The following is a 26,190-nucleotide window of genomic DNA, read 5'->3' as shown; positions in this document are numbered from 1 at the left end:
TTTTTTTTTAATTCTTTTTATCAACATTTCTTAAGACATTAACAACAAAAGGCATCCAGTGCCAACATTCCCTCTACCCTTCCCAACCCCTGGCACACCTCAGCATGAGTTCTGGTTGTCACATACAATTCCATCTTGAACATATATACACCATAAAATGAAGCCCAGTCATTTGCAATGTTCAATGGGTATTCCACTGTATTGGTCCTAACAGTCCTGCATGTTTCCTCTTGCCAATCAGTATCAGGTTGCCGAATCAGAAAGTGTGTATGCATCCCACATGTTGCTAGCGTGACACCGACTTAGTCATCGACCCCCACCCGTTTTCCATGTCTATACAATACTTTTTATAATCTCGCCACTGTGATATCTTAGGGACTCCCTCCCCACTGCATCACCACCCATCTTTTAGCTAACGGGAGTAGCAGTGCAACCTGTTCCCTAGTATTTTAGGGGATTCCCTTGGTATACCCCAAACAGGCCGATCGGTGGCTCTGGGTCTATTGCCTGTCCTGTGACGCCACAATCGCGTCAACACCTGCTCCCAGTACTGATATATGGCTACATGGAGGAAATCCGCCTGCTCTGCATTACATCAAATGCACCTCCCGGAAGTGTCAGGGAAATATCCTTTCAATTTAGTGGGTGTGTAATAGAATTGATGCAAGTATTTAAAATGAATACGTTTTAAATTGTGTTGATGGATCCTTTCCTAGTGCCTTCACAGCAGTTATCTCCATAAGTCTTCTGGTATATCCCTCCCCAAGGCCTTCTCCCACCTCCCCTTCGGTGTGACTACAGCTTCCGCTTTGGATTGAATGCATGTAGCGTATAATTCAGATTTCACCTTGCGGCCTGTAGTGCCATTCAACACCTTATCCAACTTGTGTGAAACCTGAGATTGATCAGGAAATGTTGTGAACACCCGTTGCAAGCTTACTTTCAATCTATAGTATAGGGATCTATCCAAGGCAGACGGTTCTCTCCCCCTCTACCCTCCCATTCCTTTAGTTAGCCATCGATATGAATCTCCCCCCAGGGAATAATTTGCCGAGGCAGGACACCCCCAGTCTCCTCACCATGGCCACAAACCTTGTCTCACTCGTGATGGGGATCCCCGGTATGTGTATGGGCAGGAGTCTGGGTGAATAGAGGACCTCTTCCCTTTTTGTGCTCCATACGTGACCAAGCTCTGCAGGTCACCTCCACCAGATTTCGAGCACAATGTGTTCTGTCCTGCGCCGTAAGGACAACCGATTTAAGCAGATCCGGCGCCGCCACAGCCCTTTCTACTTCAACATGTCTCCTCTCCCCTTGCATATCATACCAATACTTGACGTACATTTAAAACGAGACAAAATAATAAATTATAACTTATCACTCAATAAACATTTGAGTTGGATCTCAGACCAGCAGCTGTGTGAAATCCCTATTTTTGTGGTGCATGGTAAATATGAAACAATGTACTAACTCATGCTAAACGGAGTGGAGGGACTTTTTTTCTCCGTTTTTTTTTTTTTTAAACTTTGTTTTATTAGCATTTTCATAACAGAACAAACGGGCATGAAACCTTTTCAGCAAAGATGAAAAATTATACTTATAACAGGCCCGGTGACCCTCCCCCCCGCGAACCCACCCCCCCAAACAAACTTAGTCCCCTTTGCACGTGCTTCTTGTGAGGAGACGCATAGAGAGCTCAATGTATCCGGAGCTTGGGAAAGAGTCTGAGCGTTGACTGCATGTGTGGCTGTGTAGCGTCCGCCGTCTCCCGGGGCGTGGGTGCCCGTTCCTTCCGTAACTCTACCCTGTGGATCAATGAACGTCCCATCCCCATGCCTGCTGTATCCCGTACCAGTTGGCTTGGAATGTGCTCAGACCATTGTTCACCATTGCCGTGAGTTTATCCATCAGGAACATGTTTTTAACTTTTTTTAACCAGTCCTCCTTTGAGGGGGTCTCCGGGCTTTTCCATTTCTGGGCCAGGGCCACCCTTCCCGCCCTCAGCATTGTTTCCCACATTCTTGGGTATCTGGCTATGTCCGTGTCCTCAGGGGGGAGGCCCAGTAGCATTGTTAGAGGGTTTAGGGGGAGCAGCTCCTCCGAGACTTCCGCGATCCAGCCTCTAACCTCCACCCAATACGCCTGTACTTTCGGGCAGTGCCACCACATGTGCCCTCTTGTACCGACCTGGTCGCAACCCCTCGGGCATGCGGGGGACACTCCCGCAAACATCCTCGACAATTTTGCGGGATCTCTATGCCACCCCTGGAGGATCTTGAGGTTGTGTTCCATGTCCGCTGTGAATAAGTTCCCATGGAAGGCTATTTTAAATATCCTAGCCCAGGCGTCCTCAGAGATCTCCTCCCCCGCCAAGTCCCTCCAGAAGGCACTGAATCTCCTCCTTTCCCCCAGGTTAATAGTGTTCAGAATTCTGTACATCCCCGAGATCGCCCCCTTCCTGGTGGTCGCTGTGTCCAGGAATTTCTCGAAGGGGGTCAGCTGTCTTTTCAAATTCTGTCCCCAGAATTGGTCGTCAAGGATTCCCTTCAAGCGGAGGTATTCAAATATGGTGAGGGACCCCTGCCCCAGGGCCCCTCTCAATTCCCCATAGGGCAGAAACTCTCCTTCCCTAAACACTTGCCCCGCCCACTCCAACCCTGAGTCGGGCCAGGACTGTGCGTTGCGGAACCCCCTGCTACCGAGTTTGAGGGGGTGTCCCCAGAGCGAGGACATTGGTGACGGCCATGTTGTTAAGTGGGCCGTCTGGGGCCCTTCCTTCCAGATCGCCCAGAGGACTCCCAGAGTTGGGTGTGATTTGAGTCTGTTCGGGATGAATTTGCTTGGGGCCCAAAGGAGGTCCCGAACCTTAAGCGGGTGAGCGTCCATGTCCTCTAGATACGACCAGTATGTGCCCATCCCCTCTTTCATATGTTCCAAAAGTACGCGCAGCTGGGCAGCGCAGAAGTAGAGTTGGAAGTCTGGCAGCCCGAATCCTCCCTCCTCCCTCGGCAAGGTCAGGATAGCCTTTGCGGTTCTCGGGGTCCTACCCTGCCATATAAATTCCCGCACCACGTTCTGGAGGACCCTGAAGGTTTGGTCGGGGACTTTAGTCGGGAGGGCGGTAAAGAGGTATAGCAAGCGTGGGAGTATGTTCATCTTCACCGCCGTCATCCGGCCATACCATGACAGAATCATTGCCCCCCACCTCCTGAGATCGGCAGTGACTCTTGATACTACGGGGTCATAATTGGTCTGGGCGAGGTTGGACAGGTCCCGGGTGAGAAGGACTCCCAGGTATCTAATGGAGACCTTCCCTATTGATATCCCCTCCAGGCTGACCAGCGGATCTAAGACCGGGTCCAGGAATCTCATGGGGAGCAGAACTGATTTGGAGGCATTAATCTTAAGGCCCGAGAGGCGACCAAAAGCTGTCATCAGGGACAGGAGGGGGGGGAAGCGAGGACACCGGGTCCACCAGGTAGGCCAGGATATCGTCCGCAAACAGGGAGAGTTTGAATTCCACTTCGCCTCGCCTCATCCCCCTTATGCCCGGGTGAGCTCTAACCGCAATGGCCAGGGGTTCCATGGAGAGGACGTAGATCAAAGGGGACAGTGGGCAACCCTGCCTTGTTCCCCGCGAGAGGGGGAATGGTTCTGACAACTTGCCGTTCACTTGGACCCTAGCCCTTGGGGCCCTGTATAGCGCCGCCACCCATTCCCTAATGTGTGACCCAAAGCCCATTTTGCAGAGGGTGAGTTCCATGAATCTCCACTCCACCCTGTCGAACGCCTTTTCCGAATCGAGGGACAGGACGTTTGCGTCTAGGTCAGCCACTTGGGCGTAGTGAAGTAGATCAATAGTTTTGTGGATGTTGTCTGAGCCCTGTCTTCCCCTGATGAACCCCACCTGGTCACCATGGATCAGTTTCGGCAGGATCCCCTCCACCCGCCCCCCTATCACCTTGGCCAGGATTTTTATGTCAATATTCAACAAAGAAATTGGGCGATAAGAGGAACACTCCGCGGGGTCCCTGCCCTCTTTGGGGAGAACCACTATGATTGCCTCCATCATGGAGTCCGGGAGGGAACCCCCCTCCAGCACCGCGTTGAACACCTTCACCAAGTGGGGGGAAAGGGTCGAGCGGAACCTTTTATAGAAGTAGACCGAATACCCGTCCTCCCCCGGGGAAGTGCCCACTTTCATGCCTCGGATCGCCCGTTCCACCTCGTCCTCTGTCACCGGACCCTCCAGCCCCTCCGCCATCTCTCTGGACAGGGCCGGGATCTGTAAAGAGTTTAGGAACCCCTCAATCTCCGCCTCATCCCCATTGTATTCCGAGGAGTATAACTTCTCGTAGTATCGGCGGAAGGCCTCTCCAATGTGGGGCGTGTCGTGGCCCACCACACCCGCCTCGTTCTTCACTGCCTTCACCATTCTACTTCTCTGAACTTCCCTCAGTTTCCAAGCCAAGATCTTGTCCGCCCTGTCTCCCTTTTCGTAATACTTTTGTTTGACCAGTTGGAGACTTCTCTCCGTCTTGTGGAGGAGGAGATTCCTCAGCTGGAGCCCGTGGTCGGCCAGAGCGGCCACCTGAGCACGGTCCAAGGGGGCTGTGGGGAGGGCCCCCGGTTGGAGTTGGGCAATCTTCGCCCTCAAAGCCCTTTTCTGGGTCTCCCTTTCCCTCTTTTTCTGGGATCCCATTCTGATCAGGACACCCCGAAGGGTAGCCTTGAAGGCGTCCCATAAGGTATGCGAACCTACCTCCCCATTGTCGTTGATTTCGAAAAAATCTGTGATGGCCTCAAGAACCTCCTGGGCTAGGACCTAGTCTTTCAACAAGGAGTCATTGCACTTCCACCTTCCCCTGCGATCGCTTAGCCCTCCCCTCGCTATAGTGATGCGGACCAGATCATAGTCGGACCAGGGGACCGGGTCGACCCTGTAGCCCGAAGTGAATGGGTGCAGGATCTCGTCTACTAGGATGTAATCTATCCTGGAAAAGGACATGTGGACTGCTGAATAATATGTGAAAGAGGGGGCGTCTGTTCTGGGGGTTGGAATCGTGTCCGCCAGGCCCAGTTCTAAGTTGACCCTTTGGAAGTTACGAGCCATGATCTCGTCTGCCGCTCTGGAGGGCTGTCCCGCACGTTTCCTATCCCGGACTGGGTCCAGGACCATGTTGAAGTCTCCCCCCACCACTACTGTTCCCTGGACGAAATGCTTGAGTTTATCGATCACCTCCTCCCAGAATTGCGCTTGGCCCTCGTTGGGGCCGTAGATAACGGCAAGGGTGAGTGGGGCCCCCTGCAGGGATCCTCGCACTAGCAGATGGCGGCCCCCTGGGTCCTTCAGCGTGGCCTCATTCTCGAAACCCACGTTCCTCGCTACTAAAATGGCGACCCCCCTCTCTTTGCCTTTGTGGGAGGCGCTGAAGACCTCCCCGATCCCTCCTCCCCGCATCTTGGGCTCCTTCCCCCGTGGCCAGTGAGTCTCTTGCACAAAGAGAAAATCGAGGTTTGCCCGTCGAAATTCCCTGCAAACCAGGGATCTTTTCGTAGGGGTGTTCAGGCCTCGTATGTTAAGGGAGCCCACCCCCAGGGCGGGCAGACTATCAGTCATGATCTAGGATTTCCTCTCTCTGTCAACTTGTCCCCATAGCTCTTCCCTGCATGCTCCCATTGGATAGTATTTTGTTCCCCCGCGCCTCCTACCCCTGCCCCTCGTGTGGGCCTAGAACGAAACCCCAACTGCCCCCCTTTCCCCAATCCCCAACTGAACAACCCCAACTTTTGAGTACCGCCCCACCCCGGCGTCCAGCCAATTAGTCCCGCCATCACTGGCTTTTGGCCGAACCACCAGCCTGCCCACCTTGGCCAGGAAGTTCACGTACGATGCTCATTCCCTTGAGCCCCAACAGCACCCCCCCCCCAGCTGTGTCCCGCGTGTAAACCCTTCATACTTGCTGTTCAGTAGGACGATGTAAATAATGAAATCACCGGATCTGCGCCCATCTATCGAGGACCCGATCGGACATCCCCATTTCAGTCCTCTGAGTCATTCCGTTCTCCGTCTTTCGCTGGGGAAGGGGTGTTCATTTTCCTGTATTTCCTCGCGCCGGTGCGCTTTCTTCTTTCACCGGACGGTCCAGGGCCGTTGGGTCTGCCATGCTCCGGCCCCGTTGGGCCCCTCCTGGGGTTCGAGTCCACTGTGTATTCCTGGATAGCCCCATCTGTAGTGTATGCCCTTCTCCTTGAGTAGTTGCGTGAGGGGGGCGACACATTCTACGCTTAGCCAGCGTGTAGGCAGAGAGGTCCTGGTATATGGAGACCTGGGCGTTATTGTAAGTGATTTCTCTGGCCTTTCTGGCCGCCTCCAGTACTTTCATTTTCTCTGTGTAGAAGTGGAACCGGACCAAAATCGATCTGGGGGCCCCCGCACTGCCCCCCGCTCTCTGTACCCTGTCGAAGGTGGGTTCGGTTGTCATCTCGTCATCTCGTCTGCGAATAAAAGGGTGATGATTTCACACACCACTCGGGTGATGTCCCTCTCCGTTTCCCCTTCTGTCTCGTCACCCCAAAAATTCTGAGGTTGTTTCTCCTCTCCCTGTTCTCGAAATCGTTCATCTGCCGAGCTCTTTCCTCGTCCCTCTTCTCCAGGGCCGCCAGCCTCATGTATGTTTGTACGTCCTGGGCTGCCGAAGACGATTGGTTGGTCTCGACCTGCAACAATCTGTCCTCAACCTTGTCCACCCTTTGGTCCATTTTCTCAAATTTCTGGGCTATGTCGGACCGCATGTCCCTGATTTCCTGTAAAATCGAGGCAAAGCCCCTTTCCATTGCAGCTGGGGACGGGGCTGCACCCTCCGAATGGGCCATGGTCCTCTTGAGGCTCGTGCCCCCGCTGCCCCTTGCAGTGTTCTGGAAGCGGTATCCCTGCAGGGCTTCCCTCCAGCTCATCTGACGCTTCCCTGGACTCTGTTTCGGGGGGGAGCGCGCTGGGGCAGAGGAGGCGCGGTCCGGTCACCCCTCGCCCCGCATGGGGTTTTCCCAGATGCCCCCTGGGTAATATCGTAGTCTGGGGGGGGTGGGCACACGCCCCGCCTGTCTGCCGGCGGGGGCCTCACACCCTGGGCAAGTTCCTCGTGCCCGATTTCGGCCTCCTCCGGTCTCCCTGAGAGGGGGTGGTGGCGCCTGGAGGGCCCCTGTGGCCTGGGCAGGCGGGTTGTTCTCGTTGGGTGGGGGGGTAGGGGCCGATGCCCCCAGCCCCAGCCAGTGGGCACTAAATATGGAGATGGGGGGGGGGGGGGGGGTCCACCCCCGGGCGGGCACACGCCCCACCTGCGACCGGCGGGGGCCTCGCACCCGGGTATCCTCCCACGTCTAGGAAAGCTGGCTTTGAGTCTCCGGGAAACAAAAAAAAAGGGGGGGGGGCCGGGGCGTCCAAACAGACAGGGGGGGGGGGGGGGGAATTGCCTCAACTCCTGTACACAAACCCGTTCTCCAGAAGGTAGGGGGGAGGTGGGGCCACCTCCGGGCGGGCACACGCCCCACCCTTGCAGGCAGGGGCCTCGCTCCCGGGTAGCTCCAGGGGCCCGTGGCCCAGTCTCTGTGTCCGGGGGTGCAGCACGATCCGCTGGTGTTCTGCGGCGCCCTCCGGGGGTCCCTGGCAGCCCGCGGCCCAACCGCCACGTCACTCAGGGCCGCGCCGGCCCGCGATCAAGGTCCCCTGAGGGGGGGGCAGATCCGTGCTGTGCTTGCCACGTGGGTCCAGGGGGGACTCCGGACCCCGGACCTGTTGTGTCGGGCTTTCGGGTGCCAAGAGAGTGCCCGTCTTCCACCTCGCTGGGGGATCCTCGTTTGGCGCCGTCTGGATCGTGGGGAGGGGCAGAGGGCGGGGGGGTCCCGTTCCCGGGGCTGCCACGATGTCTCCTGGCCTCCGAGGGGCCGGTCCCCGTTCAGTCCGGTCCTCCGCTCCAGTCGAGGAGGTCGGCCGCGGGGAGGGGGCAGGCCGAGTTAAGGGTCAGAATGGCGCGAGCGAGGAGCGCCTCTCCTCCGGCTCCGCGGCGCCCAGCAAGTCGCTCGGAAAGGCCCGGGTCCCGAACTGCTATCCGGGGACCCCGAGCGCCGCTCTTTCGCCTGGTGGGTGCCCGGGGGGGTCCCCAGGCGGATCCTTCGAGGTGGGCCTGCCAGGGGGGCAAGGAGGGGGGGCTCAATCCCCTACGGTGACCCAGTCAAGGCGGGAGCTGTGCACTCAGGCAGCCATTGCCTGTGCGCCCCCTGGTGGCCTTTTTTCTCTGTTTTAATGTTCGTGTGCATGCAACACTGTTTTTTGTATCTCAAGGACTTCAGGGCGCAGAGGCTCATACGTTGATATCCCTCAAAAAGTTTCTCACATCCTTCAATACTTAAGGAACCTCACTTGTGCTGCGTTGTAATAGGTTTCGAATTCAGGCAGCGCCAATCCGCCAGCGTGTATAGGTGCAGTTAGTTTATCCCATGATATTCTAGCTGGTTTGCCCGCTCATAGAAAGTGTAAAACTGCTGATTTCAGGCTACGAAAGAATTCCCCTGGGACACTTATTGGAGCGTTTAGGAAGAAATACAAAAACCTTGGAAGAAGTGTCATTTTGATAACTGATATCCGGCCGTACAGATTGTTCCATCTTGACATGGCCCCGCAGGCCTGATCGAGGGTTCTCAGATAGTTGCAGTGGTATACCACATTATTGTCCCTAGCGATGTCGATACCCAGAGGGCGAGTTTGGGTTGTGTGCTTTTGAAATCCCCACCCGTCCTGGAATTGTTTTACCTTTTCCGTTGGGCGGGGGAGATTACAGACTTAGGTGTTGACCATCAGTCCAGATACATCCCCGAAGTGCTGTATGTCTTTCATTATCGGGTATAGGCTAGTCTCGGGGGTCTGTGACGAATATCACCATGTCATCCGCATCTAAAGATATGATGACCCTGTGGGTATATAACTGAACCCCGCAATGGAGATGCAGTTCTCACCCTTTCGGCAAAGGGTTCGATCGCCAGCGCGAAGAGCAGCAGTGAAAGCGTGTCGTGTTCCTCTTTACAGCACTATGACTGGTGTCAATTGGGCATTCACCCGCACCATTCCATCGGCCATGTGTATAGCAGTTTGACCATGGCGATATAGCGTTCACCCATCAGCACAGCAAATAAGAATGGCCTTTCGACCGAGTCGAACACCTTGGTGGCGTCCAGCAGGGCCGCCACAACAGTCTGTGGGCGTGATTGCCGCCATCAGCCTGAACATTCTTTGAAGTCCGTACGATGTGGACCGACCCAGGATAAAGCCTGCTTGGTCTGCCTTTACCATCCCAGACATAGCTGGCGATCAGCGTGAAGCCAGGATTTTGGCTAAGATCTTGTTATCTATGTTAATCAGGGAAATCGGGCGATAGGAGAAGCAGTCATTACTAGGTTTATCCTGTTTCAGCAATACCACCACCACTGCCTCCTAGTGTTTCTGCTAACAGCCCTGACGTTAAGCTGTGTTGGAACATTGCAAGCAGATGGGGGCCCAGTGTGTCTGCATAGTGCTTGTAAAATTCTGCTATGAACCCATCAGGTCCTGCGATTTACCACTTGGCAGAGATTTTATAGGGCACAGCACCTCGGGCAGTGAAATGGGTCGGTTCATATATTCCATTTGATCGTCATTGCACCATTATAGGGCCATCTGGTCGAGGTATCCCTCAACATCCGCCTATAGATGACTGTAGAATTTGAAAAATTGGTGTAGTATTTCAGCATCTTCGAACCAGTCCCGTCCCTGCTCATCTGCTATGGCCTGGACCCTGCCCCCTGCATAGTCTTTCTTGGTAGCCCTTGCCAGCGTGCAGCCCGGTACATTCCCCTCCCCGTATTGACGAATATTGGATACGTTTCCCATGTATTGAACCTCCCTGAGTGCCAGGGCTTGGTATTCTTGCATCTGCTTCAGAATGTCAGCTTGTACCTTATTTGTCGGGGTGGGATGTGCTGTCTGCAGGGTGTGTCCGGTTAAGCTCGGGCTGCATTACTGCGTTGTCGCCGGCCCATATTATTTCCCCAGGTGGTAGCTCCCCTAACTGGTGATCTACCCCTTCCAGTGTCTGTTGTCCGATTACGGACCATAATAGTTTATTACTGTATAAAGTTTACCCTGGATAGTGCCCTGGACTATAAGGCCTCCCCCACCCCCATTGCATACCACGTTCACCAGTTGGAATCCGGCCGTGTTGCGTATTAGGGTGCACACCCCCCCTCGCATATGATGAATATGAAGAAAAGTATCTGTGGCATCCCCATGATTTCCGGAATCTAGACTCGGGTGTTAAGTGGGTCTCTTGAAGGAATGATATCTCAATGTGGTGACGCTGCATTTAGAGTAAAATCTTACGGCATTTAGTGGGACATCTTAACCCCCTGACATTCCAGGTGCAAAGGTTAAGACTAGCCACCTGCCCGACACCATGTGGAGCGATCTGTAAGGCGATGGTCTTCTTCTGTGGGCACAGCGCGGGCATGAAGTTTGAACTATCAGATTGAGTGTACCATAAATCCCCCCCCCCACCAACAACCCCAATATGTCAGTGATGTATAGCACGCCCCTCCCACCCCACCTCAACTCCAAAACGGAGAACTGAAACCCCCCTCTGCTGATAACCCCAACTGTTCAGCGTACCCATCCCACTTAAGCTTCTACTTGAGGGGTAGCCGTGAGCCCGACCCCCTGGCACACCTATAATAAGTGATTTCCCCCATCATGACAGAAGTCTCCCACCTCCACCATACAGCCCCTTACATCAATAGATTAGCCCAGTGTTATTCGTTGTTTCCTTGCACTTGAGGGAGTCTGGGTTGCTGGTCCGGGAAAGCAGCAGCTTCCTCCGGGGTACATTATGCTCAACTCTGTCTGGCTGAAAACATCATTGCGTATTTCATCCCCGTTCTCGTAGCCGTTTCTTGACATTCAGGAAGGTCCTCCTCGATGCCTGCACTTTGTCTGAGAAGTCCGGGAACATTCTGATTGTGTCGCCCTTGTATAGAACCAAGCTCTTCCCCCTAGCCTTCCGGAGGGCCACGTCTCTGTCCTGATAATTCAAAATTCTGGCTATAATCTGGCGTCGTGGAGGGCCAGGGGCCGGTCTCCTTCTGCTCGAAATGTGGTACGCCCTTTCGACAATGCACACTGCAGATAATCATTCAGAGCCCAGTGACTCCTGTAGTAGTTCTTCCCACGAAGGTTTCCATATTCTTCGGCTCATTCGCTTCCGGAACCCTGACTATCCTGAGATTGTTCCTCCTCAGCCTCGACTTTAGATCATCCTATTTATCGGTAAATTCTCTCAGCGCCCTCTGCACTCAGGTTATCTCTCCGGCTGTAGAGGTGGATGTGTCCTCGACCTCAGAGATCCTCCTCTCTGCTTCATTTAATCTCTTGCCGTGTTTATCCAGCCGGACCTGCATGTGGTCTACTTTGCAGGTAAGTGAGTCAAGTTTCCTATCCAGGGACTGGATACCGGACTGTAGCTGGGTAAACCGGGTCCTGAGACGGTGCCTGGGAATTATGTCCGAAGATGCCTCCATCATGTGGCTGGTTTTGGGCTGTCCAGGCGAGTCAAAGTGTAGCTTTGCCTGTTGTTTGCCTCCCTTGCCCGATTTAGACCTTGTATTTTTGTATTTTTATTCATAGAGCGCACCAGGCCCAGGGGCATCCGGGCGCATTACTTAAGTTACCGGGATAATATAGATTACATACAGTAGAATCCAAAAAGGGGAAAAACAAAGCAATAAGGAGGTAATTTAGGATAATATACAATTTCTATACATATTAATTAATCAGGCTAACAAGTTGGTGCTAGTATGGCAAATCCTAGTGGTCAGTGGGTGCTAGGAATCATGGATGATCTTGGATTGACAACCAGGCTTTGGCTTTTCTCTTGAAGGCCCGGAAGGATGGTTCTGCTCTGAGTGGATTGGGTAATGTGTTCCAAAGATTCGCAGCCAGGACTGGGAAACTGCTCCTGCCTGATCTATGAAGGTTGAAGCGAGGAATGGACAGACAGTTGGCCTGAGCACTTCTGAGTGGTCTTGACGAGGTGTGTAAAGAATATACTGGCCAGATAACTGGGTGCATGGTTCTTAAGGCTTTTGTGTGTTAGCGATAACGCTTTAAGTGAAACTCTTGCTGATGATGTGGGCCATGAGCAGCTGAGGTCCGTGGTGTTCGATAGGGTCTGTCTGCGGACCGGCCCTCCAGAGAGCACCGGGGTCTGGCCACACAGAGGCAGTCAGCTGCCACTAAACCTTCCCGCCAAGTTTGTGGTGTCCTGCTTTGCAAGTATCAGCCAGGATGGAGAAGCTAGCGCTGCAGGCCAAGCCTGGCTGTCTCTCGCGTGTCCACCCTATGGTGGGGACCTCTGCCGGGGGTAAGAGTCCTATAATTGCAGGTCCTGAGTGTTGTGGGCAATCACCAGTGTTGGGCCTAGGGGACTCAGGCGCAGTTGAGTTGTTCTTCTTTCGCCCTGGAGGTTGCCGTGTCTTGGCCTTTACCTGTTCCAATGGCCCAGCTACCCCTCTAGCCTTCCCTATTCACAGATTCACCGTGCGTTGGATGGTTTATGTTGGCAGCTGGATGGCAAAGTGTCTATAGTGCCCGTCTGCTCACCTGTGGGCTTGTATGGTCTAATTACAGCGCCAGGTGAAGCTGAGCCACTCTAAGGCACAGAGAGCAAGTGTCCAATGTCTAGATTACCCTTGGTTACTTTGGGTAAAACCCCAAGTTTTTTAAAGAATTCAAAAGCTGTGTGGGAGCCCATCTACTGAGAACAAACATGGGACAAATGCACTGTTCTATGGAATTTCCACTCAGGAGGTCCTAGGCCCTGCAAGTCTCCTGGGCTTCAGGCCCCTATGGACCCTGCCTCTCCTGCTTTGAAAGAACCTGCTCCCTCTGAAGACATTTCAGGATGATCAGTATACTCACGGTGATGGTCCAGATCATAGTGATGTTTCCCAGGACCCTATTTCTCAAGATCCAGATGCATGGCTTCACACAGATGACCTGGGGAACTGGCCCCCTACCCCTGCTCATGAGGCAGAGCCTGGATATTTTTTGGGATGCCCCTCCCGTTACCTAGCCCAGTGAGGCTTCCCTATATTGACAACCCGCTGCTCTTCAATTACTTTCTCAGGAAGACAGCAGACCATTTTAAAATTGTCACTCGGGAAGTGATGCCCGACTCAGACTTTGTGGAAAACATCCTCAAAGAAAAAAGTTCCAGCCAGCCAGGCTATCCATCTTCTCGACTCCATTAATGAGCGCATTCCCCCTTCTTTACTTACGCCATCCCTTACTCGGGCGGTGAATCTGCCCGTGGAGATGTTTCGGCCTGCACCCACTGATCCACTTCATATATTCGGGGACACACTTTCCAGACTCCTGGTGGTTACCACTACTAGAAAACGTGCAGGTGTTCCCCTATCTTAATCTGTGGCCCGTCTGATAAAGACTGTAAGAAACTCTATGCCTTGGGCAAGAGCATTACTTCAACGGCCTATGTCACCTGCATTGCTAATGGACCACAAAAGTGATGGGTGGAAGGTTTCAAATGAATCTAAATCACTGGCAATTGCTCTGGGCAACCTTCCACACCACCGTTTTTTAGCCCGTCTGCGCCATTGCAAAAGGGGACCAGCCATGTGCAAATCAGTCAGCAGCTGCTGCCACCGAAGGTAGCAGCCCAGCCCGAACTGCTAGGCCAGGTCCCCTCTACACAGAAAACCAAGCAACCCCAGACATGTTTCGGCCTTGTTGGACCTCCTCAGTGAGGTGCAGCCTGGTTCCCTGTGGCGTTCCCTGCATTGCTAATAACACCGCTCTGATTGCCAGCTTTAATGATGTCCAGTGGGGCCTGGTACAAGATGGACTTCAGAATGTTCCTGAACTAACTAAATTGCAACCTCTTGCGCTCGTGCAGGAAGGACATCTAGTCGCGTAGAATATCTTAAACTCGATTGATGCGGCAGACATGGCTGGCAGAGTTTTAGCATAGGGAACTCTTTTAAAATGCCATGCTTGGCCAGGTTTAAACCCGAGACGCAAGCCTTGCTCATCGGTTAACCCATTGAGGAGTCAGCTCTTTGGCAGAGCAGTGGACAACGCTCTTGAGACGTCAAAGCAAGAGCATGAGACATTAAAATCTCTCAACCAAATCTCTAGAGGGTTGCATGTGCAACACCAGGTGTTTTAATACCATCTGGTCCTTCCGTGGGCAGTTTTTTATCGCACCCCTCAGGGTTCCTGCAGTACAGGAGTATCACCCTCGTACAGTGGCCAGCACTTACCAAACATGTTGTACGGAGGGATCTGGTACAAAACATGTTGTACCAGATCCCTCCGTATGTAGCCAGTCATCAGTTAACCGTACGAAAAGCCATGCGGCTATTAGGAATTATGGCATCCTGCATTTTCCTGGTTCCACACGCCACTCTGCGCATGCGTCATATGATATGGCATTTATAACGCACCTATTACACAAGTGTTTCATATGCAGGACTGGCTCCTGAGCCAATGGTGTCAAGCAAACGATTTTATCTAAACTACCTTTTCTTCCTTAAACCTTTCCTTTCCGACCAAACTCAGAATTTACAAAGTGCAAAAATAATATATAAATGCCATTACTGTCCTAGTTGAAGTCACCTCCGGGTGTAGCAAGTGTATGAAGTATCTCTAAAGAGCATCTACTTGCTTTGCCTTGATTCTGAGAACGTATTCTGAAGTCTATTTTTATTGTTGCACATTGCCCTTTTTGAAGAATGCTTATTTAAAACTCACCGTTAAATGATTATTTTACTAGAAAACCTTGAGTGTAAGTGTTATTTGGATACTTCTAATTGTGGATTTCGATGCTACGGCTCTACAGCTCTCATTTACCCCTCATGAGAAGTCTGGCTGCTCAGTCACTCTCCCAACTTGTGTGATACAGACCTATACCAATAGGTGGGTTACCTTTTCCAAGAGTACAAGGGTGGTGTAGACTCACACAAGGTTACTACTCAAGCTCACCCCTCCTTGTTGACATGAAAAATCACCAGAGGAAGTAGGGGGGAGCTTGAGTAGTAACCCTGTGGGAGATTACACCACCCTTTTCCTCTTGGTAGTAGGTAACCTTTCCCAGCAATATTAGTTAAAAACCAATCTGTCGCCAATGTATCACCTATGAGGGACAATTGGAATCAGTCAATGACTAGAGACTGCAGGGAACCAGGACAGCCAAAGTCAATTGGAGCAAAATCTATTGAGCTGGGGCCCTTCTTGGATAGCAAAAAGTCTTGCACAAAGTTAGTTTGTTGTAGAAAATCACTGTTGGCCCACAAGCTGTTGCACGTGTTTGAGCTAGAATAACTCCTGAAAGCAACTACTGCAAATCTCAACTGAGACAAGCAAGCTACAGACAAAGTGTTAAGTACCCCTGAGTCGGCACAGTACCTTAGGTTAGAAGAAGAGGGTCCAGCTGGCTTCTGTCCTAGTTGCAGACCTGCAGATCGTGTATTCCTGTGCATCAGTCGTGGGGACAAGAGGGAGGACTCCTGCACAGCAGTTCGGAGGTCGGCGGCAGCTACGGGCTCTTTTTACGTGACACAATACCACATATTGCTCAAACAGCACTGCCAGCCAGCCGACTAGTACTCCGGGTAAGCCAGCGGCTTTCGTTGCGACACACCTGATCCACTGCCAACCCACCCATAATCACACCCCCACCTGACAACCACAAAACGGGCCAGCAGCTGTTGCAGCAGTTTCACCCGACACACCACCACATATCACTCAACAACCCTGCCAGCCGACTAGTTCCCCCAGGTAAGCCAACAGCTTTCTTTGTGGCGCACCTGATTGATCCACTATCAACCCACCCACAACAACCCCCCCACCCGACAAGCACTCCAGGTAAGCCAGCAACTCGCTGCAGCACACTCGCAACTGTCTCAAATTGCCCCGCCCGCCGGTTACGCATGAGAATACTAACAATAAGTAGCCCAGGCTGGCACACGCCCATCCTTCAGTCATCGCTCTCACTGTTGACCTGCATCCCACATTCTGGGAAGCTCTCAACACTTGCAATCTCCGACTATCAATGCACTCCCTAATTTAGGTACAACAAACCATCGATGACAGGCACATTACGGAAACCTTCCGTATTATAGTCCGAAACCTGCGGCCTCAGGAATCCTAGGCCCCACCCACCATGCAGGATTCTTGAATTTAGGTGAATCATTGTGTGATGAGCTCTTTTTTTGAAACCTGGGCAAGGTTCCCACCCACTGTACAGGGTTCTCGAGTATAGGTGTAGCCTCCATCTTTGTGTACTTGGCGTTGGGGTGACTGGGCCTCTCTCCCATGGTGCAGGTTTCTCAAGTCTAGGAGTGGCCTCGGTCTTCGTTTACTTCCGCATTGCGGATTGAGGGTTCAAGAAGGGGGGGCCGCTTCCCATTGTTTATACAGAGTTGCACCCCTCTATTAAATAGGCGCATTGTGTGTGCGTGCGTGCGTGCGTGCGCTAGTTTCATGCTGTGCCCTGTGAATGTGTGATGTGCATGTAGTGATTCTGGAAGAAGGAGAGATGTGTAATGATGTGCTTGGAAGTGAGTGTAGAAGCATGTGATGCAAGGTGGCATGTTATGGAGTGAATGAAGGAATGATTGTGGTGGGGGTTCCAAGCCCAGGCAGTTGAAGAGCCCCTGCCTGGGTGATGGGAGCCAGTCTGTTCCTTGTAACGGTTCCAGTAAGCTAACCTGATGTAACCATTAGAAGATGTAATAAAGCGATTGTTTCGCACCTATTTGGCAACACACATTCTGCTGCCCAATCAATGCACCTAGATAATCTCCTGCTTGGAAATGGATCAAAGGTATGCATCCAGTTACCTAAAGATGGAATGGGTGCTGTATTTGTAGTGAGAGTGCGGGCACCACTCAAAGTTTAGGTACAATTATTATGCAGTAGGTTTTACATACTGTGCATGCCGTAGATTACTCTGCACAAAGTAGAAATAGCAAGTTAAAAAAGACTGAGGAAACAAACCAGTACTGGCTGCACTCTGGTAGTAATGACTATTACAGGTTAATCAGTAACATATTTCACTTGAACCTGAATAATTGTATTGCAAAATATTTTAATGTAACTCGAGAGGCAGACAGTATTGCCCAATGCATATCAGACTCTTACGGTCCTTCATCAAGACACAATAAACGATTTGAACTGCTGCCTCAGACTATTTGTTTCGTTTGCCCCAAGTTTTGTTTGTTACTATTTGACAGTTGGTTGAGGTGTTCAGTTTTTAATTGTTTGGAAAACTGATTCTTTCAAGCTCTCAATTAAAGCCAGATGTGGACCCTGAAATGCATTGGCCAAAATATTGTCTGCCTCTCAAGCTTTGAATATAAAATACTTTGTTATATAATAATTCCTGATCAAGTGGAATATGTTTCCGGGGTGTAAAATGTGCACTCGCCACTACCAATTGGCTAGTGATATTTGGCTCTTGGTGAATAAGATATGGTGTGCTCTGTGTATGTATAGAATGGATATGGCGAGTGGTCGTTTTTTTTTTTTTTTTTTTTTTTGGTCTGGTAATTTGCAGTTTGAATTTGTACCCCTTGTGTTAGAGGTTGATCTGTCATACTTATTACTACCTGGGTGCCTTTTTTGGGCACATTTGGAGACTAAACAATTTATCTAGTCCTTCACTTGCACTGGTATGACTCCTCCTGCACATTTGGGAACTTTTTTGAGAGGGTGCGTCCTTTTGTACTTGTATCATGTGAGAAATTAGTTTAAATAATCTTTCTTCAATTTCAGCACCCAAATGAAGAAGGTTATGCTCACTGTATTCAAGCACAATCACGGGGCCTACCAGTTCTTCAGAGAAGCTTTGCAGTAAGTATCCTTTCATTCTCCACTTAATCCATCAATGTGTAGTTCTGCTTAATTGCACATACAGAGGAAACGTGCACAATTTTGGGGCATTGTCAGCAATTTATATTCACAATGATGGTAGTCTTTTGGGGAAGTGCATGTATTTGGTGTAATGCATCTCATTGTTCTCATTTTTATGGTGCCAACGCAAGTCTTTTGCATAAGAATATTTTGGACTAATTCAGCAAATTCCATGCTCCTGGAGAAGGGCAGTCATTATTCCTATCTTTAAGAGAGATCGGTTGGATCCCTCAAATTAGCACCCGATCTCCCTCTTAGATGTTGATGGATAACATTTTCCTGGCCTCGTCCTTGGGGACTTGGAAGCATGGTCTAAAAAAGAAAAAAAGCATTATTTCGAAATATCAAACAGTCTTCAGGAGAGGCCTATCTACATATCTTAATGGTCTCAACCTGAATTCCCTGAGCAGTGACTTTCTCCAAGGGCGGACTACCGTTTGGGGCATGGATAGACCTGTCCCAGGCTTCCGATACTAGCAATCGGGACCACCTCTTGGGGAAATTAAGAAATTGGGATCTGCCAGAAGGTCTGCTGGCTATCCTGATTGAATTACACAAGGATACAGAATTGCATGTTAGACTTGATAGATCAGGACGTCTTTCTAAACCCGTCACCATAACAAGGGTTGTTAGGTAGGGACGTTTAGTAGCACCATTTTTGTTTAACCTCTATCTAGCCGATCTGATTGAATGGATCCTGGAGTTGGCATTGGCCAGCCCAAGATTGGGTTAATCTAAATCAGTTGGCTGGCCTATGCCGACAACATTGTGCTGTTGGATCGCACCTAGTTTGGCCTTCAGAGGCTACTTAATGCTTTTCAGAAATACGCAGAGCTGAATGGGCTGAAGACAAATCCCGAGAAATCTAGTCCTAATCTTTAAACATTCACCTAAGGTGACTACATCTTTTTCTTGGTATTTGAATATCAAAGCGATCCCAATAGTTGGAGATCTACCTGGGATCGGTGGTTAGATCTTATCCAACCAAAGGGGCAGTTACAGCTGCCCTGGACTCAAAAATCCTGGGTTTAGGCTCTCAGATGAAAAGAATACTGAACAAATGCTGCAAATGATCCATCACTCACTTATTAAATAATATATTGGTAGGATAATACCGACCCTCCTATTTGGATTTGATACCAATCCACATACCATAGACTGGGAGGGATTGGAAGGTATGCTGTGGAGGCGAGTGTTTTTTGTATCCATAGCAAGCCTAAAGGTATGAACTGGGCATACCTTCACTAAGGGCTTGCCTGGAATGGAAGTGGATTATGTTGTATCGGCTGATTCTGGTTCCCCCTCCCCTCTCACTCTATTAAGATGTTTCGGTTGTTTTCCAGGTGGCATCTAATTCATATCTCAATAATATAAAGAGGGTGTGCATTAATACTCTAGTAGAATCAGAATGTCGAAGTAATGTTGATCCAAAATCCTATGAAAGTTAAAGCACTTATGAAAATAATGGATTGGATTAGAACTATAGCAACAATGAGAGAATCTAGGATTTTTGCCTCATTGACCCTGACTGATAAACCCATTTCCATGGTGCCCACCTATCTAACAAAATTTGTTAATTCTGGTATGAGAGCGGATCTTGAAATCCTGAATATTAGGGATGGTGTTGCGATGTCGAATCCAAGGTGCCAAAAATGTAACGAGGCGGAGATTCGGACTATAAGACATCTGATGATTGATTGTCCAGGGACTATTGAGATGAGATTGCAAAGGCTTGCCAGATTTGCTCCATATAATTGGTGGTTGGAAACTGACTGCTTTTGGAATAGACTGGCATCTATCTGGTCTTGAGATTTTTCTTACCGTGGAAATAGTGAAGCTACTACAGGAATGGAACCTGCTGAGATCATTTTAATGGTGAAGAGAAGGACAATTATCGAACGTTAAATGCTATGGAATTAAATTATTTGGCTGATGTAAAACATTTTTTAGCTTTGGTCTTTTTTGTATTTTTCTTTTTTTTTAGTGAAGATGCTCTATTTTGATTAATGCTCAATATAGTTCTTGTTTTCTTTTATTGCTATTTTCTAATTGTTAAGATTTATTGGGACTTGTTGTGAAAAGTCAAATTTTGACTTGTCTATGCTTGAATTTATATCACAAGAAAAAAAAAAGTCAGACTACCATGGGCATTTTTACATATCCTCTATTGTGAAGGCCGGCCAGAGTCCTTGCCTTGATTTGTGAGGGTATTCACAGTAGCATGTTTATGAAATATATTTAACACCAATGTTAATGGTAAGTATGCCTCATCATTGGAGATTTTATTGATTACCCCCTCTGTGACATCTTAACAATGGTGAGAGATTCATAAAAAGCATGTCTGTTCCGAAATTCATCCGCGCAGGACCAGAGTGTTGCAGTGAAATCGTTTCTTCAGCATTCTGCCTTTTTTTGTGGTGATTTTAGCTTGCCAAGTCTATCTCTTGAAGTTGGTGGAATAGTCCAAGCAAGCGCATCTGTCTATGAAAAGAACCTGTAACAGTGGTTCTCCAGTATTTAGTACCAGCTCCAGCATTGTGAAGGCACGACCCTGTATTCTCACTCCAGAAAAAATACAACCCACTAGGGAAGAAGGCCCAAGATGCACTTGCAAAGGTAACCAGTGTTTATTTCCACAAAACAGAAAAACACTAGCAAAGGACTCTGCTGCATGAGAATATTCTGCCCCTGGGAGCAGGTGCAGTACCTTGGAACTACAGACAGTGTCACCTGTGACCTCCTACTATGCGGTACAATTCTACCGTCCCAGTTGGATGGGTGCTACACATATAGGGTCTGCTCCATATTGGATTCCAGGCTATTGGTCCATCTTCATCCATGTGGGTGCTGCTGGGTTTGTCATCAGTGGTGAGGCTGGTTTTGACACTAATTGGCTGCTCTGTTATGCACTTTTACCTTGTTGGTGCAAACACCTGGCACACACATTGATGGGCTGTAAAAGAGCTGAGGTCACACTACCTCATATGCTTCACTCATTCCCAGGCAGGTCAGCAACTCCCAAGGCCCTCCACAGTTTTTGGCTATAATTTAGTTGTTACTCTGCACAAATCATGTGACCCATTTCTGAAGGCGCGATAGCCTTGCCTTCTGACCTTGGTGATCGATCGAGGGGTGTAAAAGGTTTGTGGTCTGTAGTTGGGCGATGCTATAGCATGCAGGTGTCTCAGGAGAAAAGCGTTGCAAAGCTGTATTTGTCATGTTGGGATTGTTGAGCGCAGGAAGCCTTGCTATCTGTCTCACGGGATGGTACTGCCAAGAAGCGCGCTGCTCCCTTCTCATGACCTTGCAGGGCACATTCTTCTCTGTGTGCGATGGCCTGTAAGTCTTTGGAACAATGGAGGAGGTAATGTGCTGTGTGGGACCTGGCCGGGGTGGAGGTGTTCCCGCATATGCAATGTACCTAATATTCACGCACCTAATATTATTCGCCACACTCGGGCTTACATTCTAGGATGGGTGCCATTTGTCTAAGATGGCTTTGCATTTGCGTGTCTTCTATGGCTTCCATTACATGTATTACAGTTACCGTTCACCTCCCCCTTTGTGTGTACCCTCCTCCCCAAATGTGTCTTCTAACGTTTGTGCCTTATTCGGTATCGCAACCATTGCATCACTCATAGTTGTAAATTCCACCTATGCCATGGCATTTGAGAAACCATTTGTGCAAAATAACACAAGGGGGTAGTTTAACTTGATGGATGCATGTGTTTTGTCTTGATGTAAAGCGGGGGGGGGGAAATAATCTGACCTACACTTCCATAGTGAAGTTGAACAATCTAGGGTAAGGTAAATGTATACTGGAAAATAAATTCCAGGGATTGGGCTAATTGCACAAAAGTACTGCCTGCATGCTGTTAATAGTTTTTGCATGCTGTTGTTGGTGTGCCCTTTGCACTGGCTTTGAAGTTAACAGCTGGCCTTTTGCTTCCTATTGCCAGGTTTGAGATCGATGAGAGCTCCCCGAGCATGACTGGCTGTTGTGGGGATGAGTGTACCTATGAAATACTGAGCCGAAGAACAAAGTACGGCGAGGGCCAGCACACCCATGGGGGAAGCCACTGTGGGGGTTGCTGCCACTGATGCCCTTCATCCTCTCCTAATGCGTCAGTCTACACCTGTGTACCCTCAACCAATAAAAGACTAGATTTCCGAGCTACGGTCTAAGACTCGGCACACCCACCGGTTTGGGTTGACACCAGTGACCCAAGAGGTTGTGATGGCTTAAGGACATTTATCCCTGGGAGATCAAGTTTTCCCTTGTGGCTCCTTTTTTTGCGTACGGTTTATTGAAACTATGGTCTATTTGCACCCCAAAATACGCATCCGGAATCTTCTCTAATGCACATTCCCTTGGCCTTATTGGAAAACTGTACTCTTGCATCACTTCTTTTAACGGATAAGAGATTCTACATCGCAGGAGTGAGCAGATTCGTCATTCCCTATTTTTTTGGTTTTGCTGCACACTATCGCACACTGATTTGTAGCATTCTGTACATGTTTTATTTTTGTATGTATATTTTTTTGATTTCATTCCATCATGCTACGAATTGTTTGCTTTCTTTTCCCTGGCCACAGAACTTTCTTCTTTGAAACTGGTCACAGTTACTTGCAGAAGAAATTGCGTGAGAGGTCTTATTTTCTGTTCTGGAGCACTGCAGATGTTAAGTCTGTATAAGTATATTTATATAAATTGCAGCACTTCGTAGAGGACTCCTTGTTCTCAGTGTACTGCTCTAGTCCACTGCCAAAATGCTCACCTTTTGCCCCAAGTGTCTGTGTGGTTATTTTAAAACGTCAGATTTTACAGTATTGATTGTGTTTTTCTATAAAGATCTTTTTACTCTAAGCAGTTCTCAGTTCTTTTAATGCTGTAGTTACTTGCTTTAAGATGGTTCCTAATACATTTGCCAAAATGTTTGATTGCTGTGGAGAAAGTTACAGTACTGCATGGTTTACTATATTTTATTGCCCGGAATAGGTGCTTTGCGTTTTTATGTGCTGGTCTATGTGGCCGGCCCTGATACTTTAGCGTAAAAATTGTGCCCCAATCAGTTAGGGTAAGAGGCACATGAGTTCCTTGGTACAGTCTATGCAGTACTTGTGCATTTCGAAGATGAATGCTCCATGTAGCAATTATGTACACTTTTACTTCAGTCCTTAGCTAGTGCCATATTGCACATTGTCACTGTCACACCTGCTTCCTTCTTTACTAGCCGTTGGTCACTGCAGCAGGGAAGGGTGAAGCTGGTGTTCCTAGTATTAACGTCTTTGCATATTAAAGTGTGTTCTTGTAGAATTCATTGTAAACCCTGGGCATCCATCTCTCTTACCCCTTTCCCTCATGGTGCTCGCCGTCTTCCCCCATCTACTCTAATTGCTACTCTGTTACCTAACCACCTGCTTTTTCCAAGCCTGTAGGGAAAACATTTCAGAAGTGTCGCCTGGCCTGCCCATTGCCGATAACTATGTTGATGCTTCCTAAAGGCAGACTATTACTGACATCCTCTGTCGTTCCTTTTCCAGATCTATGGACTCCCCATATGGTCTCGGTCCTCTCCCCTTTCTCTTCTTCACCCATCAATGGTGGAACCAGATGCGAAGTGCTCTTGGCTCACTTCTCATCCTCCAGGTGCGTCATTAATGTCTATCAGAATGGCACGATCATGGCCTAGGGCACTCGGCCCAATCACCTCCGTCTTGACGGGAGTCTTCCGTCTCTTATTAAATTCTGCCTTTCTCCTGCCTCTTCTCTTCCTGCCAACCCTCTGGCCTTTTCACCCCTACAGACGGTGTAATTTGTCCCTGTACACCCCCTCGATGACTTTAAAGGCTGCAAACAGCTTCATTTAGCTACCCTCTATACTCACTCTGCTGTTTAACACTCTGTTAAACACTCCTCTGATATCTGTCAACTTCTTGAAGTCTTTGACCTCGATGTCCCCACCCTCACTGAGACGTGGTTCAATGCCAGCTCTGTCACTTGACATTCTCCTTCCTGGGGGCTATAACATTCTTTCCATGCCCAGATGTAACCGGTCGGCAGTGGATTGGCCCTTATCTTCCCTGAATGGGTCCCTGCTTCCATCATACCCACTAAATCCTATTCCAACGTTGAATGTCTTTCCTGCAAGCTTTGTGTCTCCTACCCACTCGCTCACTCTTACCACTATCTATAGGCCGATTTTTCTTATTTTATTCCCCCCGTCCCCCCTTCCTGTCGGAGTGGGCCGACCTTACCTCCTCCCTCCTGACCTCTACGCTTCTCCTCTGAGACTTCAATATTCAGGAGACTCTCCTGACGTGACCTCCTTACTCTTCTGCAACCTCTGACTTTCCCTCACCATTTCCCTCACCATTCTTCCCTGCGGGCCGACGACCCACTCAGCTGGGCACATCCTGGATGCGCTCATTGCAGCGGACATCCCTTTACTTTTCTATAACCTTTTCACTAAACCTCTCTCCTGGTCGGACCATGCTCTCCTCTCTCAGCTAGAGCTCGTGGGCTCCCAGGGTAAGCCTCTTCCCCCACTGCCAGTCTCCTTCTGTCATTCGACCAATGAAGTGAGTGTCAGTAGCTGCCTTTGCTGCCTCTTTTATTCCCCCTGCCACCCCTTCTATTGACTCTCCCACTGACTCAGTCCTTGCTAACCTTCACCTCCCCATTTTCCACACCTTTGATGCCTTACTCCTGACACGAGGATCTGTATGAAGCCTGCTTCCAAGTACAGTAATTAATATGATTCCAACCTTGCATTGCTGAAAAGCAAGTGCAGAGTCGCGGAACGGAAGTGGCTGGCTTTTAGCACACCCTCTGACAAACTGGCCTGTCGCCTGCTCCAAAGGCAATACAGATTATCCACCCATTCCAAGAAGCGGGCCCATATCCAATCCCGCATTTCTGGGGCCACCAACCACACGGCTGAACACTTTTAAATCTGTAAGGAACTTGCCAGTACTTCTGCAGTCTCCACCTCGTCTCTTCCTTCCCAGGCCTGCTGTACAGCCTTTGCCTCCCATTTCATATCCAAAGAACAGGACATCTTGTCCACTCTTCTCCACCCCCCCCCCCCTCCTACTGTCAGGCCTGCCTTGGCCCTCATCCCCCCATTTCCCCCTACTCTGCCTTTTCACCCACAACACCCGAGGTGGTTACCTCTGCTACAGTCTGCTCCATGAAAGTCTCCTCCAAACAGGTGCTTCCCTACTCCTCCAGAACTTTCAAGGACAACATTGCCTTCCTGGATCCCTCTTTGGTGGAGTTCTGCAACCATTCCTTTGCCGCTGGTTCCTTCCCACTACCCCATAAGCACTCCCTTCTGCACCCCCTCTTCCTGCCCTGCCAAGTACTGCCCTATTTCCGCTACCCTTTTCCTGGGCAAACTCTTGGAGAAATTGGTCATCTCTCCTAATCCCTCACACAATCTGTTGGCTGTCTTCACAACCATCAGTCTGGTTTTAGAGCAGCTAGAGGTACGGAAACTGCTTTCGGAAACATCTGTAAAAACCTGCTCTCTAACCTAGATTCCAACTCTCCTCCTGCTCTCATCCTCCTTGACCTGTGCTCTTCCTTTGACACGGTCAATCATGCCATCCTCATAAATCTGCTCTGCGATACCCTTGCCATCACAGACCGGCCACTGGACTGGTTGACCTCTTTGCTCTCTGATCGACCCTCCAAGGGCCAACTGTGCCCCTTTCTCTCCTCCACCTCACTCTACTTGTGGTGTCCCTCGGGGCTCTATCCTCTCACCCTGGCTTTTCAACATCTACTTTACCCCTCTTGTCCGCTTGATCTCCACCTTCTCTCATCATTTCCAGTATTATGCAGACGATCAACCACTCTCCTTTTAAGCTACCCTCCTTTTCTTCCTCCTCTCCTTCCCGACTGTCTGACTGCTATTCAGGCATGGTGTGCTGCTAATGATCTCTTCCTTAATGCCAGTAAAGCTGAGATCCTTCTCATTGGGTCTCCTGTCACCTCCTTTCCTCCTACTCTATGGCCGCCCTCCTTGGGCCCTCTCCCCCACCTCTCATGTGAGACAAAAAACCTAGCTGTCATCTTCGACCCCTCATGCTCTCCTGCGCTCCTTATATTGCTGACCTTGCCAGGAAGGCCCACGATCAACTTCACCTTCTCAGAGGCATTCTCCCTTTCC

General features: G+C 49.8%; 1 protein-coding gene across 3 annotated transcripts in view; it reads left to right on the top strand.

Moving 5' to 3' along the window:
• NAA40 (N-alpha-acetyltransferase 40, NatD catalytic subunit) overlaps positions 1-22,880 on the top strand; it is a 144,276-nt gene extending 121,396 nt beyond the window's left edge. For 2 of the 3 annotated variants that reach the window (XM_069645116.1, XM_069645115.1), the window contains exons 7-8: positions 17,876-17,953; positions 21,973-22,880. In XM_069645116.1, coding sequence (XP_069501217.1) covers positions 17,876-17,953; positions 21,973-22,114 — 220 coding nt within the window. In that variant the 3' untranslated portion in view covers positions 22,115-22,880. The remainder of the gene's footprint in view (positions 1-17,875; positions 17,954-21,972) is intronic. The other variant, XM_069645114.1, reaches the window with a different exon arrangement.
• The last annotated feature ends 3,310 nt before the right edge of the window (positions 22,881-26,190 follow it).

Source organism: Ambystoma mexicanum, chromosome 2p (assembly GCF_040938575.1).
Source record: "Ambystoma mexicanum isolate Mex_15411 chromosome 2p, UKY_AmexF1_1, whole genome shotgun sequence".
NCBI classification, from domain to species: domain Eukaryota; kingdom Metazoa; phylum Chordata; class Amphibia; order Caudata; family Ambystomatidae; genus Ambystoma; species Ambystoma mexicanum.
This window is presented reverse-complemented; position numbering and strand designations above follow the sequence as displayed.